The 15,226-nt window shown below is 44.3% G+C and overlaps 1 protein-coding gene across 1 annotated transcript in view; it reads left to right on the plus strand.

The window, feature by feature from the left end:
- AMER2 (APC membrane recruitment protein 2) overlaps window positions 1-8,576 on the plus strand; it is a 9,346-nt gene extending 770 nt beyond the window's left edge. Inside the window, exon 2 of the mRNA XM_027116128.1 lies at window positions 23-8,576. Coding sequence (XP_026971929.1) covers window positions 23-1,174 — 1,152 coding nt within the window. The 3' untranslated portion in view covers window positions 1,175-8,576. The remainder of the gene's footprint in view (window positions 1-22) is intronic.
- The last annotated feature ends 6,650 nt before the right edge of the window (window positions 8,577-15,226 follow it).

Genomic DNA, 15,226 nt, shown 5'->3' on the forward strand with positions numbered 1-15,226 from the left:
GCCGGCCTGCGCCCCGGGAGAGGGCGCCGCGGGACCCGGGCGCGCCGAGCGGCCCCGCGCGCCCCCCGAGCCCGAGCCCGAGCCGCGCGCCGGGGAGGGCCGGCCGGCCGAGGACGCCGCGGGGCCCGGGGCCGCGCCGGCCGAGACTGCGCCCCGGCCCGACTCCGAAGGCGGACGCGCGCCCGCCGCCCCCGACCCTTCTTCGGCCGATCCACCCTCCGACCCATCGGCCGATCGTATTTGTCTGATGTTCTCTGACGTGACTTCACTGAAAAGCTTTGACTCTCTTACAGGCTGCGGAGATATTATCGCAGACCCCGAGGACGAGGCAGGGCCCAGCTGTGCCAGGCATGCCCCCGCGCCGGGCCAGCCGGGCCCCGCCCAAAAGCCCCCCGGCGTGGTGGCCTACCAGGGAGGCGGGGAGGAGATGGCGAGCCCGGCCGAGGCGGACGACTCGTACCTGCAGGAGTTCTGGGACATGCTCTCCCAGACCGAGGACCAGGGCCCGGGGCCCCAGCAGGGGGCGGCCCCGGCGGCGGCGGCGGCGCCCGAAGCGCAGGTGGCCCCCGAGACCCCCAAGGACGCCAGACGGGCCGAGGGGGCCAAGGACGCGTCCTCGGTCAAGCGCCGGAGGCTGCACCGGCTCCCCACGGAGCTCCAGCCGAAGGAGGAGCCCAAGCACCCGGACGAGGAGCCGCAGGAAGGCGTCCCCAACAGCGACGAGGGCTACTGGGACTCCCCCACCCCCGGGCCGCGGGAGGACGGCTCGGGCGGCGGCGTGAGGAAGGCGGGCCTCCCCCGGGACAGCGACAGCGGTGACGCGCTCTACGACCTCTACGCCGAGCCCGATGGAAGCCCCGCGGCCCTGCCCGCCGCCGCCGAGGACACGTCCTCCTGCTCGTCCCGGTTAAAGCCCGTGTCTCCGGTCACCGTCACCTGTGCCCTGCGAACGCCGGGGAGCTTGCTGAAGGACTCCAAGATCCCGATCAGCATCAAGCACCTCGCGAACCTTCCACCCAGCCACGCGGTGGTGCACCAGCAACCAACCAGGAGCGAGCTACCCAGAACCAAAATCCCGGTGTCCAAGGTGCTGGTCCGCCGGGTCAGCAGCCGGGGCTTGGCCGGGACCACCCTCCGGGCCGCGGCGTGCCACGACAGTGCCAAAAAGTTGTGAGGTCTCCGAGGCCGAGGTGGAGGGGCCGCTTGTCGAGGAACACAACTCTCCTCGGAAACCACTGCAGCAAGTTTTGCACCCCTCAAAGAAAGGCCTTTCGGACCGTCCCTGCTCCGAGCCTGGACCAAGGAGGTCTTTGTGTCGCCAGCAGGGGCAGGATACACCAGGCAGGGGATGCCACACGCGGGATTTCCCCTCCAGATAAGTCCCTGAGAATTATTTTCAAGCACTTTTTTTTTCTTTTTTACCTTTTTAAAAATCTTTTTTTTCTTTCTTTCTTTTTTCTTTAATGCACTGAACGCTAGGAAGTCACCTTTACTTGCCTTTGCAGAAAACAGAACTTAACCCAATCTAAGGAAGCGTCACGCCATGATGTTTGGCTGTGCCGGTGTCCAGCAGGCCTGCAGGAACCATGGGGAGAATCAGAGGAGCCCTCCTCTTCCTGACACTTTCCTTCCTTCTTTTCCTTTTCCTTTACAGGAAAAAAAAAAAAAAAAGGACCCTTTGCTGTATCACTGTGTGGAAGACATCTACAAAGCTGAGTCAGATAATTTACCTGATGAGCGGAAGCATCGCTGATTGGCAGAAACCCCCGGTACTTTCAGTTGCTAGGTATGCAAATAGGTATTTATCTACCACTAGGACGATCAAGGAGAGTTTGGATTTGGTGGGTTTATTTAGATCATTTGTTTGGAGAGAAAAAAAAAAAAGCTCAGTAGAGCAGGTTTCCCTCCCTTTTTTTTTTTCCACCCAGTGCAGAGATCAAGATCAGGAAAAGATTGCACTAAACGCCAACAGACACAGTGTTTTAGCGTTTATAAACTGTAACCTTTTCATGTGTACATGATGCATATTTTACAGATTATCCAGCTGTCAACCTTTTATAATCTGTCACTAACCTCGAGTTTAAAATCTGGTTTCATAGCTAGACACGATAACCGTTCCCAAACCATTGGTGGTCTTTTATGTACTCTAAGCGGAAGCAATTCTGTTTTTGTTTTATGTGGGTTCTCTGGCTTTCAGTGCAGGAAAAAAAACTCTATTGTGTTGATGTCCCAAAGGAATGGTTCTGCCTTGTCTTGGGTTAAGAGTCTGTTTCTCACCCCAGACCCTGGTTTTCAGAGATTTTACCTTGGTTATAACAATTTTGGATTCAACCGTTTCTCAGTATGGGGAGTCCAAAACGAGGAACACATAAAGAAAAACAATAGAAAATGTAGTTTCTCCTGTCATTTGACGTCTGCTTTATAGACTTAGGACTGAGCCACATATGTTCAGAATATGACACTGGGAAGCTTATGTATCATAAACATTGTGTGCCAAGATTATTTTTGAAAAGTGGTTGACTTATATGTGTGTTTTCTATTATTTTAGATGAAATATTTATTTCAGAAAGCATTACCATATGCCTCGATAGTTTGAATGATAAACTGAAGCCGTTCCTAGAATGCTCTTAGGGGCTAATGATTATAGAATATCCTCTTTGAAATGTATTTGAGTGTATTTAATCAAAAGACCAGAGCTTCTACTAGGAGGTGATTCACAGTATCGGGAAGATTACACATATTCAAGTGAAAATACACACACGTAAGAGACACGCACACTTCTCTCTAACTGTCATTTTCCAGAGAGATTCCCTGAGTAATGAACTGGTAGTACCCGTTTTTTAAGTTCGTTTTCCGTTTTATAAAGGAAAGAAAAAGGCAAGTTAAGTATATGAAAGCTTATTTTAATAATATGAAAGGAGTAACAAAATAAACAGATGTCAGAGGAATACAGATCCGGGCCAGTAGCACAAAGCAGGTTGTTCCCCGTTTTAAATATGCAGTGATTCAATTAGAAGAGGTGGTAGAGATTGGCTAAATCTCTTTATTATTCAGATTACTGGCTTTTATTGTGTCATGTCAGATCCTTAATGTGATTTTAAAGTAGTGTTTTAATATTTAATTTCCTTATGTCTGTAGATGAGGTCTGATAGGCAGACATAGCCTGAAGCACTCTGAATACACCACCAAGAATTCATAAAGCGGCTCACACTCACACGTGCTCATGCACTCAGCTGTGTGCAACTAACAGACAAAGGCGTTCACCGTACGCTTGGAGATGTTTTAGAAATTAGTTCTGTCTTGAGAAAGGGATTTGAATATGATTCAACGCTGGTAGTACTACTTAGACTCCAGATACATTCATTTCCCCCCGGTGAATGGGAAGAACATACATTTTATTCCTAGCTGTAAGACAAAGGATCTTTATTTTCTTCCCGTGCATCTTCTTGCAGGGGTTAGGAGGGTCTCCCCTGCATGAATCCATGACAGAGTTGTATCTGTTCACTTGTTCAATCGCACAGGGACGGTAGGAGGCCCTGAAGGACTCATGAGGATATTGTAATAGTAAAGGCAACCTACTTATCTATTTTGTAAGCACTGGAACAAAGTATTTTTGCTTTCACTCACAGTTTTGGGACTTACTTCTGCATTTACCCCACTGTGCTGTGTCTTGTTTTTATAAGTAAAGGAAAATGTCAGCAGCATTTGCTTTATTTTCCCCCTGCCTGTCAGTGAACCACTTATGCAAGATTTAAACTATTTTCTTTTTTGTTCTTTTTTCCATATATTTTCCATGGTTTTTTTTTGTTTGTTTGTTTTGTTTTTTTAACTCTATCTCTAAGAATTCCACCCACACCAGTCAAATGAAGGATTCAGGCAATGAATTAAATGGCCTCAATCACTTGATGGGAAATCAAGACCAGTTCAGGGAGGTGTGTCTTAACCTTTTCCAACCGCAGACAGGGGGTGGTAGTTGCCTTTTTGTACCAAGGGCTACTTTCTCTCATTCATGTTCCTGGAGATTGTTTCCTAGGATTTTAATGGATTTACATTCCAATTGTTATGGGTTGGCCAAAAGTTTGTTCAGGTTTTTCCGTAAGATGTTACTTTTTGGCCAACCCAATATTAATGCATTGTCTAATTTGGCCATATTTACTGATTTTTTAAGGAAAGGATTGGATGTGGTGCTGGTGACACCTTTCCTGTGTATCTGTGTTTCTGAGATACTTGGTTGATTAAGTCCCTTTAGTCAGAGTTGGCCAAATTCTATAGGAAAAAGTCACATCGACTGTTGGCCCTGAATTTGTCAGTCAGCTCAATAGCCCTGCGCAGAGACAGCCTGGCTTCAGTGTCTGCGTTACCTGGGCAGTGTTACTTGGGCCACTGTGCTTCAGTGCTAATGCTTTCATGCTTCCATTAGCCCTGTAGCGTTTTGAGTAATCGCAAGAGGAAATAGGTTTGTGTTATTTCACCTAATAACAACAATGGAATGTAGACTGTTAAGGACTTCCTTTAGCTCCATTTCCCACAAATCATCTGCCTATTTAAATACAAAGTGTGTGAGATCTATGGAAGTGATGACTTAGGAGTCTAAGGGTTTATTCATTAATCTCAGAAGCAGTGTTCAGGTATTGGCACTCCCATGAATATTCATATAACCCTTTGCCTACACAGTTGTCAAGGTAAAAAGGTGGCGTTAGGGACCAAGACGCCTTTGGCTGGACTTTCCAAGTTTTCGTTATTTACGTCTTTGTCAGAGGGATTTTCAGCAACCTTTTACTGTTAACTGTGTATGAAGAGATCTTTTAGTGAGCGTATGCTGTCTTCTCCCTCGGTGTCCATCACGTTTGCCTGGCGCCCTCAGGTAGCAGTACTGGGACGCTGCTCAGGACGTTTGCCTGTTTTGACATTCGTACAGTGGAACTCAGTCCCCGTTTATAGTCGTTCCTGATTTCTCTCCTGAATTAGGACTATCTGGACGCGGCCCCCTGTGCTTGGCTTCTACATTCGCTCGCACTTAGCTCCCCTATCACTGTTAAGGAATTAATCCAAGAAGTTTATGCCCTTAAACATATGGAAAAAGAACCACAGTTGCCTCTTATTTTCCACCACTGAGGACGGCCCATTAGAAGTATGAATGAAATAAGAGGAGAAACCCTGAATGAAATAAGAGGAGAAACCCAAATACCCGGCCCAAGCCCATTTCCCTCTCCCTGGCCAGGCAGACCGAGGGATGAACAACACAGTTCTTATTTAGGAATTTTCAATTCTCCACGCACGAACGTTTATAAAGCAGTTCAGGAGCCAAAGGCTAGCATGGCAGCTTGGTTTCTCAGGTGGGAAAGCCAGAGGCTGGCATTCACTTGGTGAAGAGAGGAGGCTGTAACAGTGTCAGGTGCCGTGGCCATGTGGTCCCTCCTCGGGGCAGGCGCCCATTCCGCGACCCCGTGCTGCTCTGAAGGTTCTCTGATGGCCGTGCTGGATGGCTTCTTACAGCCTTTTCACTGTGATGACCACGGAGATGAGACAGTTCTTCCGTTGTAACAATAGCCACTTACAAGGAAAGATGTTATCTCCCTGCAGATAATGCTTCTAGGGACTGATTCAGAATGGTTGTTTCATGATTATGGAAAGCAGCTCCTTCTCAAGCTGCAAAACAAAAGGTTAAAATAGCCACTAAGCCTCCAGAACTGCAACTGGGCACATTGCATGGCTGATACTTACTTTAAATCAGCGCAACACAGATTCACAGGGCATATACTGGGTCTCATGCTTAATAAAAACCCGTTCAGTTTGGAGCTCACAAGTAGCTGTACTGTAATCAGACATTCTTAATATTCATTAAAAACACCTTTATTTTATTTTACCTACTTTTATTTTGTATTTTTTGCTGATAGTCTGTGGGGTGGAGCAGGGTGGGGTGAGATTGAACCAGGGTGGTGTAGATTAAGTCACACAAATTCCTCTAAGAGTAGGAATAGTAATTACAACAAGGATTAACGTGTGTTGAGTACTTACTACGCGTCAGCCCCTTCCAGGAGTTTAACAAATATTTACCTAGCCCTCTCACAGCCATGTGGGTTAGGTAACACTGTCTCCCTCACAGAGCATATTTAATTCATCCTTTTGGTTTGTTTCTCCCCCATTCATTCCATCCATGCATCCATCCATCTCTCTCTCTCTCTTCACCTAGGACAGGGATAGACACTCTTTAGTGACTTACAGTCATACAGGAGCTAAGAGCTGCTAAATCTCATCACCAGCTCACTTTCAGTAGAAAAAAGCCACCCCCTGTCCCGCAGCTGAGGATTGGTTGTGTGTCTGAGACGCTGGCACTCCCATCATCCCGGGGGAAGGCCGCTGCTGGGTTCCAGAGGCAAACAGTCTGCCTTGCTTTGGAGGGAGCCTGCCTTTTGAGGATTAACTTCAAAAGTGTAGACAGACATCTCTTCTGTTGTCATGATGATACCTCTGCCCTGATAGGATTTCAGTCACGTCAAGCACGTTTCACTTGTTTTTCTACCTTAAGCCCAGCCCAAGCTGGTTCTGGGTGTCCCGGGTTGTTTGTTGAGATAGTAGCTGGCTCCGTGACGCCTCGCCTTGACACAGTTCTGAACTGCAGAGACAAGCTCCTGGCTCTTTGGAAAGTAGCGCATCCCATGTTCTGTCTCCGACCGTTGAATCCTGGCCTAGATTTTCTGATTCATTCATTCATTCAGCTAATATTTTTTGCACACCTATAAGTCAGTCACTGTGAATTTGAGTATTTTATATTTAAGTGAACTAGCCTAACCTATGCTGTGTGTTTACTGCGAGCTGGGATGATGCCCTGTTTTCTTTGACAGTCTGTCCACGAGAACCAGGCAAGGTGGGGCTTGGCTTTGTTCTACAGAGGAAGAAAATAACGAAAAGGTAGAATACCTTGTCCGAAGCCACCCATTTAGCAAGCAGTGGACGGAATATGAACCAGAAATCTAACTCTCCTGCTTGTGCTTTAATTATAAACCTTTTTTTTAGCCATGTGATTCAATTTTTGTATGATTTAGTAAGAAACTGATCAAAATTCTGAACCGCAAGAACCAAACCAGATTTTTATGATGGTGGATACCATTAAAGTGCCAACTATTTCAGTTAAAAGTGAACTTGGTTTTTTAAAAAAATTATTTGATGCCTTTTGTACCTGCAAGCCTGAAAGGTAGATCTCAGAGCTAGCAGGGTTTTTTTTTTTTTTTCCACACCTGACCAGTCAAAAATTTGGGCCATAGTCACCCATTATTACATGCTAGCAGGTCTGTATACAGATTTTATAATCTGATGACTGCTTTGTCAATAATAAAAACCTACAAAAGCGTTTTATTCATATACGGGCTACCCACGCTTGATGAAATGCTTTTTTAATGAGAAGCAGTGAAAGAATTCAGTCACAGATGATCATTGTGTTGAATTGTAAACTGGGGTTATTTTTGGAAATTATTCAGTAATTGGGTAGAGTAACTTTCTGCTCTATGTGAGAAGATAGATTTTTAATAAAATACAGCCTAGGTCATTGGTTATTAGAGGCATAATAAACTTTCTCAGATCCCTATCTGGATGACTAATACACTAAAAAAGAAAATACTAAAAATATCTGGTCAGATTATACAAGGGTCTTGAAGTGACACACAGGAAATACTTGTTATCATGTCATAAGATGAAATGGACCCAGGGAGCCTGGAGGAATTCATAAACTTCCTCAAATAACTACCTTACAAACCACAAATCCCCCACTACACAGTTATTTCTAAATAAAGGAGGAGAAACTCTAACAAAATAATATCTAGCATGTTCATTGCTTCCAGGATACATTTAACTGAACATGGAAGATCTGATCTTTTTACCAAGAATATCGGGGAAAATGGTTTAGATGTTATAGACAAAGTAAATTCCTGTCATTTTTTAATGGACTCCAGCTACGGACCAGGCTCATTGCTAACTTCAGGTTTTGCCCAAGTTATTTATCGGAAATATCTCAGTGTAATATAGGGAATTGCAGGTTATTTGAAAACAAAGACAAAGAAAACCCAAATGAGAAACTCCATTTCTAGAATTAGTTTTCCTGAAAGTCAGGCATGTCTCTGAGGACAAACTTTTGGCTGTATTATTTTTGTGCACAGGAGGAAAGTTGTTAGTAGGTTTATAGATATTATTTTTATAATAGAATGTTAAAGTCCCCCCAAACATCAAAAATTGTCTCCTAAAATTACTCTATGTTTTTAAGACTTGTTTTCAAAAAGGGTTCTAAATAGCAATAGGGTCTTTTCTCTTTTCTCCTCTCCAGTGGTTTAATGGGATAGATGAACCAATGTTTATATTTTTAAACCTGTAAATATTTTATTTTGGGTATTTTGTATATTTGTTGATATAATTCCATTTCGTGCATATGTATCACCGTGCATGTTGCTGGTTTTGATAGTCACTCTTTTAATGAATGTAAGAAGCTTGGACTAATTAGCACTTTTCTTCTTTCAAACATCTTAAAATGAAACTACAGCACTGCCATTTGAAATGTTGTGTTTAATTCAGTCAATAAATTTTGTTGCTCCTTTACATTGATTGTGAATTCTGTCGGTGGTTATTCTTCCAGGATAAATTTTATTTCCAGCCTCTTCAATTTTTAGAATTTATACTAATGATGATAATGACTGTGTGTGTGTGTGTGTGTGTGGTGGTGGTGTGTGTGTGTGTGTTTGACCAACAGGAGGCCCGTATTTCTTTCCACACTTTGTGAACAGGTGAAAAGTTACTATTTGCTTTGAGCAGGTGCCTTTGGAAAAGCTTGTTCGTTCTGACTCTGATCTGATTTCTGAGCCGTTTACTCAGAAAATCTCTGTTCCTTATAACTCTCCTTGAGTTGGACTCGCCTGCTGTGTGTGACTGCAGCGAGCAGTGAATTGGAGTCTTTCTGAAGAGCTGTTTTCTGTTTTGTTTTGTTTGGGGGGGCTTGTTTTCACTTCATCTGTCTAATAATTCAAATCCATAGTACTTTTGAAACCTAATGTGAAGAATAATGAGATTGCGCCATCTTGTTTGAAAAGTAAGAATTGGAGTCTGCCTAGATTGTCTGGAAGTCACTTCCCCAAGAATGGGCTTGTCCACACTGCAGTTACTTACATTTCTCTTAAATAACAAGAAAAAACTCATACTTATCTTTAGAACCTGATTAGCATAAACTTCCAAAGGGAGATCTGATTTGTACAGAGAAGAGGTAGAGTAAATGGACATAGAACCACAAATAGTGAGACAAGAGATTCACAAAACCTGGACGCCTTTGCTGGCTCCCCCTTTTCCCAGCCCATGTCATCCCTCCTCTTCCCCGCTTTTCCTAGAATTCACACAGAAGGCACCTCACAATAACACACTCATGAGGCCACGAGGAAACTAAAGCCCAGGGATGCCATGACTTTCCTGAAGCCTCTGAGGTGGCGAAGTTGGTAAAAAGAGACCGAGTTTGGCAACCAAACAGAATCTGGGTTTGAATTCTGGTTTGGACACTTACCAGCTCTGTGAATCCAGGCAGTTTCCCAAACTTCTCTGAGCCACAGTTTCCTGCTCTATACAAGGAGGATAAGGAGATTTAATTTACAGGGTATTCGTACCATGATTAACTTTCAGAAAGATAGGAGTTGAAGACATAGTGTATTTTTTGTATATGTTAGTTGAGCTCCTTTTGCTTTTTAAGAAGGGGGTATCTATAAACATTAAAACTTCATGGGTTAGAGTTGAAATACTCTTGGACAGAGAACTTGCTTTGATGTAGGTAGAGGTAAATCAAACTTCTCGGATTGGTGAAGAGAGAGAAGTGTGCTGAGGAGTAGAGGGCTCTGAAGTGTGTTACTCTGAGACTCATTACTCTGAAATGAAAAGCCTGCATGTGCTTAGGGGAGACGAGGGGACGACGTCACGGATACCAGCTGAGTATGTGGGGTCTTGGCAGCCTCAAGAGCAATGATCAGACACCATGGTAGTCAAGTCAGAAGGCGGCTTCCTGCCCTAGACTCCAAACAACGGGCTGTAAGACTTGGTGCACGCAGAACCTCAGGCAGAGAGCCGGGGGGCTCAGTACAGTGGCGAGAAATCAGTGGTGCATTCCATCTGAAAAAAAAGTAACTGTATGGGCTTGAGAGATAGGAAATAATTTAAGCTCAAGGGCAATTTCTTCTGCCGTTTCAAGCAACGGCTGAGCAAGGCCTGTGCTCTGAATTGGTCTCAGTTCCTGAATGCTCCCCACCCCGCCAGTGAGCATCGCCCTGCCCTGGGATGTGGGATTCTGGGGCTTAAGGATAACACCGTTTTCATACAACATGGCTCTCAAACTCAGAGCATCTCATCTCTCGCCAGGCCAGAGACACACCATCTATTCCTACATCGAGGGGATTGGTGGCCGCTCTGGACAGACTGGATGGGTGTCAGCCTCTGGTGTGGGCTTCTCAGCGGATTTTCAGGGTGTCCACAATCCTTACCTTTTATGCTGTTTTCACTGTAGGGAGAACTTTAGGCTGCAAGTTCAGAGTCCCATGAAAGCAACTGTGTCAGGAATCTAACCCAAGAGAACAGAGCAGTGGAAAAGTGTCCTGGAACCTTTCCCTCCACCTAGGCCCTGCACTTGCAGAGGGCATGTTGGTGCTCATGACCAGCAGGGGTGTTGGGTGACACGTGGTGGGGTGGGGAGAGAGGTGTCTCCAAGAAAGAAGGCGCCTGGGCGAAGACCAGGGTTCAGGGCTGCCGACAGAGCCCGTTGTCCTTGTTTATCCGGGGAGAAGCCCCAAAGAGTGTTTGGGCTCCATCAGAGATGGTTCCCCATTTCAGATCAGCTTTTCTATGTTTTTCTGGCTTCTAGTCCTAGGATCTGAGAGGTTAGTTTCCTTCTCAGCTCCTGAGGTCTTTCTAGCCCTGCACCCTGGGTGAAGGTGGCCTTTAGAAGTTAATTCAGAGTCCTTGGTGGTTATTCTCATGCCAGAAGCCGCCTCTGTTTTGGGTTAGTTGTTTGGTGGAGCGAGCCACTTCTTAGATGTCTCTGGTCCTCGTGGGCAGCTCAGGCATGACCCTGGCAGGTGTTCACGTGGTCCCGGGCCCGAGGTCACATGCTTCTTCGAGCTTTGTCCATCTGACAACACGTCATATCCATCACGTGTGGCAGTAAATGGATTCACAGCTTTGGTTCAGCTCAACAAATATCTAGAACTTAATGTGTTGGGCTGTGTGCTAGGCGTGGTGGGTGCGGGTGAGACATAACACTGGCCCCGCTGCTAAGGTTGCTGTAACTTCCCAGTTAACTGCCCGTGCAAATCTGTGTCTCAGAGTCATCTCCCAGGGAACTCCAACCTATTCTGATTTCCATTTTCCGGTGAAAAAGTGAAGTTTAGAGATCTTAAGTGTTTTTGGCAACAGAAGGTTGGATAGAGTTAAATTTTTTTCTTGTACAGAATACTTACCAATGCCTGACAAAATTAATTTTTATTTCTTTAAATGCACAGTTGAGCTCTCCAGGAAGGGAGGCCAGCAATCCCCAGCTGTAACTACTGATGCCTGGAGGCCTAGAACATGGAAGAATGAGCTGGGGCCACATGGGAGACTTTAAATCCACAGTCAAAGCAGAAGGGCTATTTTGTAGACCTTCTTTTGGTAATTGAAAGATCGAGCAGGCACAAAATCTTTAAAGATAAAGATTTGAGCAACACATTTGCACACATATATAACCCTGGACCAAACAGTTAGAGAATCCACACTCTTTTCAAGTACAAATGAAACACGAAAACTGACCACATACTAAGGCACGAACTAAGTCTTAACACGTTTCAAAAACATCAGCTCCATACAGAACATCTTCTCTGACTACGATACAACTATGCTAGAAATTATCAGTAAACAGATGACTAAAGCCACCCCATACATTTGCAAATGTTTAGAAAATACACCTTTCAACAACTTATGGATCAAAGAAATGAGTATAAATATTAGAAAACAATTAGAAGTAATCATTATGAAAACATTGTATGTTAAAATCTGAAATGTAGCTAAAGGTTACTTAGAAGGAATTTTATAGCCTATGCTTAGATTAGGAAAAAGTAAGCTGGGGATTAATGAGTTAAGAACCCATTTTAATCAACTGTAAGAAAAATTAGAAAAAGAATAAACCTATAGAAAGTATAAGTAAGAAGTAATATAGACAACAACAGAAAGTAGTGAAACAGAAAACAAAAATACTCTAAAGTGGGTGAACAAAGACAAACATTGATTTTGGGGGGAAAAATATCTAATAATATTTATTAAGAAAGAAATAGAGAAGATACAAGAAAGGTATGGAATGAGAAGATGGGCGTAACTATAGCTGCAGCAGAGATAAAAAGATAAAGAATACTATAGAAGTTATGCCAATGCGTTTTAAAATTTAGACAAAATATACAAATTCCGCCCCCCCCAAAAAAATTGCCAAAAGTGACTTGAGAAGAAATAACCTAAAGAGTCCTAAAACTGTGAGAGGCATTGAATTGGCAGGTCAACGTCTTCCTGCCTTTCCAAACAAAGCAACACCATAAAACCAGATGGCAGAATGGGTGCACCACCAAACTTCTAGTCATCAGATAACTTCAGTCCAACCCAACCTCTTTCCTAGAAGGAGGGAAACCCTCAGTGCATTGTCTGCCATCAGCAAGAGAGGAAAACTACAGACATCTCTCCATCATGGAATTCAGCATTTCTGTATAAGCTGTTGGAAAACCGAAATCTAGTCGTCTGTAAGACCAATCCTCATTCCAGGAATGCAAATATGGTTCACCTTAAAAAAAGTCTATTAAAATAATTCACCACATTAAGAGATTAAGGAGAAGCATGTGACATCTCAAAGCTGTGGATTCACATGCCTAAGGCAGTTTTTAAGGTTCCTTAACAAATCCAGAATCCGAACACTAAATCCTGTCATGTTCTTGAAACATTCAAGGTCTTAGGACAATGGGTTTCTTTCTTTTTTAAATTTTATTGAAGTATAGTTGATTTGCGATGTTGTGGACACTGGGTTTCTTAAAACATTTTGTCTCGTAACATTCTTTTAAGCAGTTGACCATATTTCATCCAATCTAAGATGCTATAGGTACACCATTCTCTTCTATATCGTGAAGGAAGAAAAAAGTGCTGGCAGTTATCATTGTAAGAAACCACTGATTGAGAGAAGCGCCCAATTTTAGAGATGTAAGTTGTTAAAATGCACATCTTAGAATGGATGAAATAGTGATGTGTTTGTTAAGAGTTTTAATAATCATATTCTTCCTCCTCACTTAGGGAAATAAAGATTTACGTGAAAAAAACAGTTCTCTAAATGTTGGGTCTACAGCTACCAAATGTCCAGATGTTTGGAAGCAATGAATATTTAGTGAAGAAGATACCAAACAGACACAGAATCAAGGTCTCAAACTTTAGGGAAATGGTCTGTTCCTTTTTGTGCAGAATTATACGCTGAAAAAAATTCACACATATGTAAAGTTATTTCTCAAGCTTCTCACTTTGAAGAAAACGAAGGCCTGCACACTTGACATCTTTGCTTCTTGTCTTTCTCTGTCTACCAGGCCCTCCACGTTGGCAGGCAAGAGCAGAATGATAATCTAAAAAGATCTTTGTCGGTGGCTAGCACCTTAGTGTTTCCCAGAAGACACCAATTTCTCATAGGTGTATGGCTCATACTTATTTCCAGATGGTAATGTGCTTCTTAACAAGCATCTAAATCTTTCTTCTGCCCACGGGACTGCATTTCAGAAGCCTCCTGTCACATCTTGTTTTCTCATTCTTGGCCTGATGCATGACCACACTCACCAGGACGTGCCTGGTCAGTGGGTGTCAGGGAATTTCTTCTGAGTGGGGAGCCTGTCCACTGGCTGCTCCAAGCCCAGCATTTTGCTCCAGGGTGTTTGTCTCCCGACTGTGATAACCCTCCACCTGTAGGTCTTTAAACAGCAATAAGAGGCGAAACCCTAGCTGGTTCCACCCTTTTCCCTGTGGTCTAAGTGCTCCCATTCCAAGGACTTGCATCTTTTACTTGATCACTTCTTTTCAGACTATGTATTTTGGTCGAAATCTTTCTTTCTTCTTACCATCTTTGCTCTTTGTTCTCTTAACAACCTTCTTTCCTACTGACCTTTAGCCCAGAATTACCTTCCCAGCAATTCATTTGTTCTCCTTTAGGGGAAAATCAATATAACATCTGCTTTTTCTGGGAGGCTTGCCCTGAGAGTTTTGTACTGATAAACTAGTGTTGTCAGGGATTGTTGTATAATAAAGAATTTGCTTGGTCTTTGTTCCTGCTTCCTGGGAATTAACCTCGAAATCCTTGGAATTTCCTGAGTTATAGGAGTGTCTTTGCTGTTCATGGTGGGTCTCTCAGCCACACCCGAATTTACGCTAGTGAGGTGACTAGGATGGTCACCCAGAAAGACCGGCTGTGTGACTGGAGGGGTGCGGCTCTGAGCCATGTGATATCAGCTGACCTCCTGACTTCCTGGGAGGGGAAGGGGCTGGACATTGAGTTCAACCACATGGCCAATGCTTGAATCACTTATGCCTATGAAATGAAACCCCAGTCAAATCCCTGGGCACTGAGGCTTCTCAGGGTAGCCTCCTGGTGGGTGAGCAGAGAGGGGGCACGAAACGATGCTCACTTTGCATGGCTAGCATCAGAAGCGGATTGCAGTGTTGCAGGGACGTGGTGAAAAGGAAGGCTTGATTCCAACAGGCCCAAATAAAACCTTTTTTAAAATTATTTTTATTCTATTATCTATAATGAAAGAAATAAAAATTGATACTCCATTCTCATAGCTTATATATCTAACTGATCGACCAGCTACACTTGAATCTGAGTCATTTTAGGAGGCTGTTTCTCTGAGCTTTTAAAGACTTACTTTTCCACTCACTGCTTATGGCTTTAACTGGATATTACTCAGAGGTCTACTGGGAGGACTGATCTCCTCAGCCCTTTGGGCAGCCTGGCAGGGCCTGGAGTGGCTCGCCAGCACCCCGGTTTGGGGGTTCTTAGAGTATGGCTGGGGCAGAGGATGGGGGTCCTGACATCATCCTATGGTACCCACAGGCCTGAGCACATGGTACCCACAAACCTGGGACCCCCTGCAGTGCTAGAAAGGGCAGGCAAGGTGACCCAGCATCTGCTGCCCATTTGATGGGCGAAGGGTAAGGCTGTGAGTGG

Source organism: Aethalodelphis obliquidens, unplaced genomic scaffold (assembly GCF_003676395.1).
Source record: "Aethalodelphis obliquidens isolate GAN/ISIS:26980383/991018 unplaced genomic scaffold, ASM367639v1 scaffold16, whole genome shotgun sequence".
In the NCBI taxonomy this organism is placed as follows: domain Eukaryota; kingdom Metazoa; phylum Chordata; class Mammalia; order Artiodactyla; family Delphinidae; genus Aethalodelphis; species Aethalodelphis obliquidens.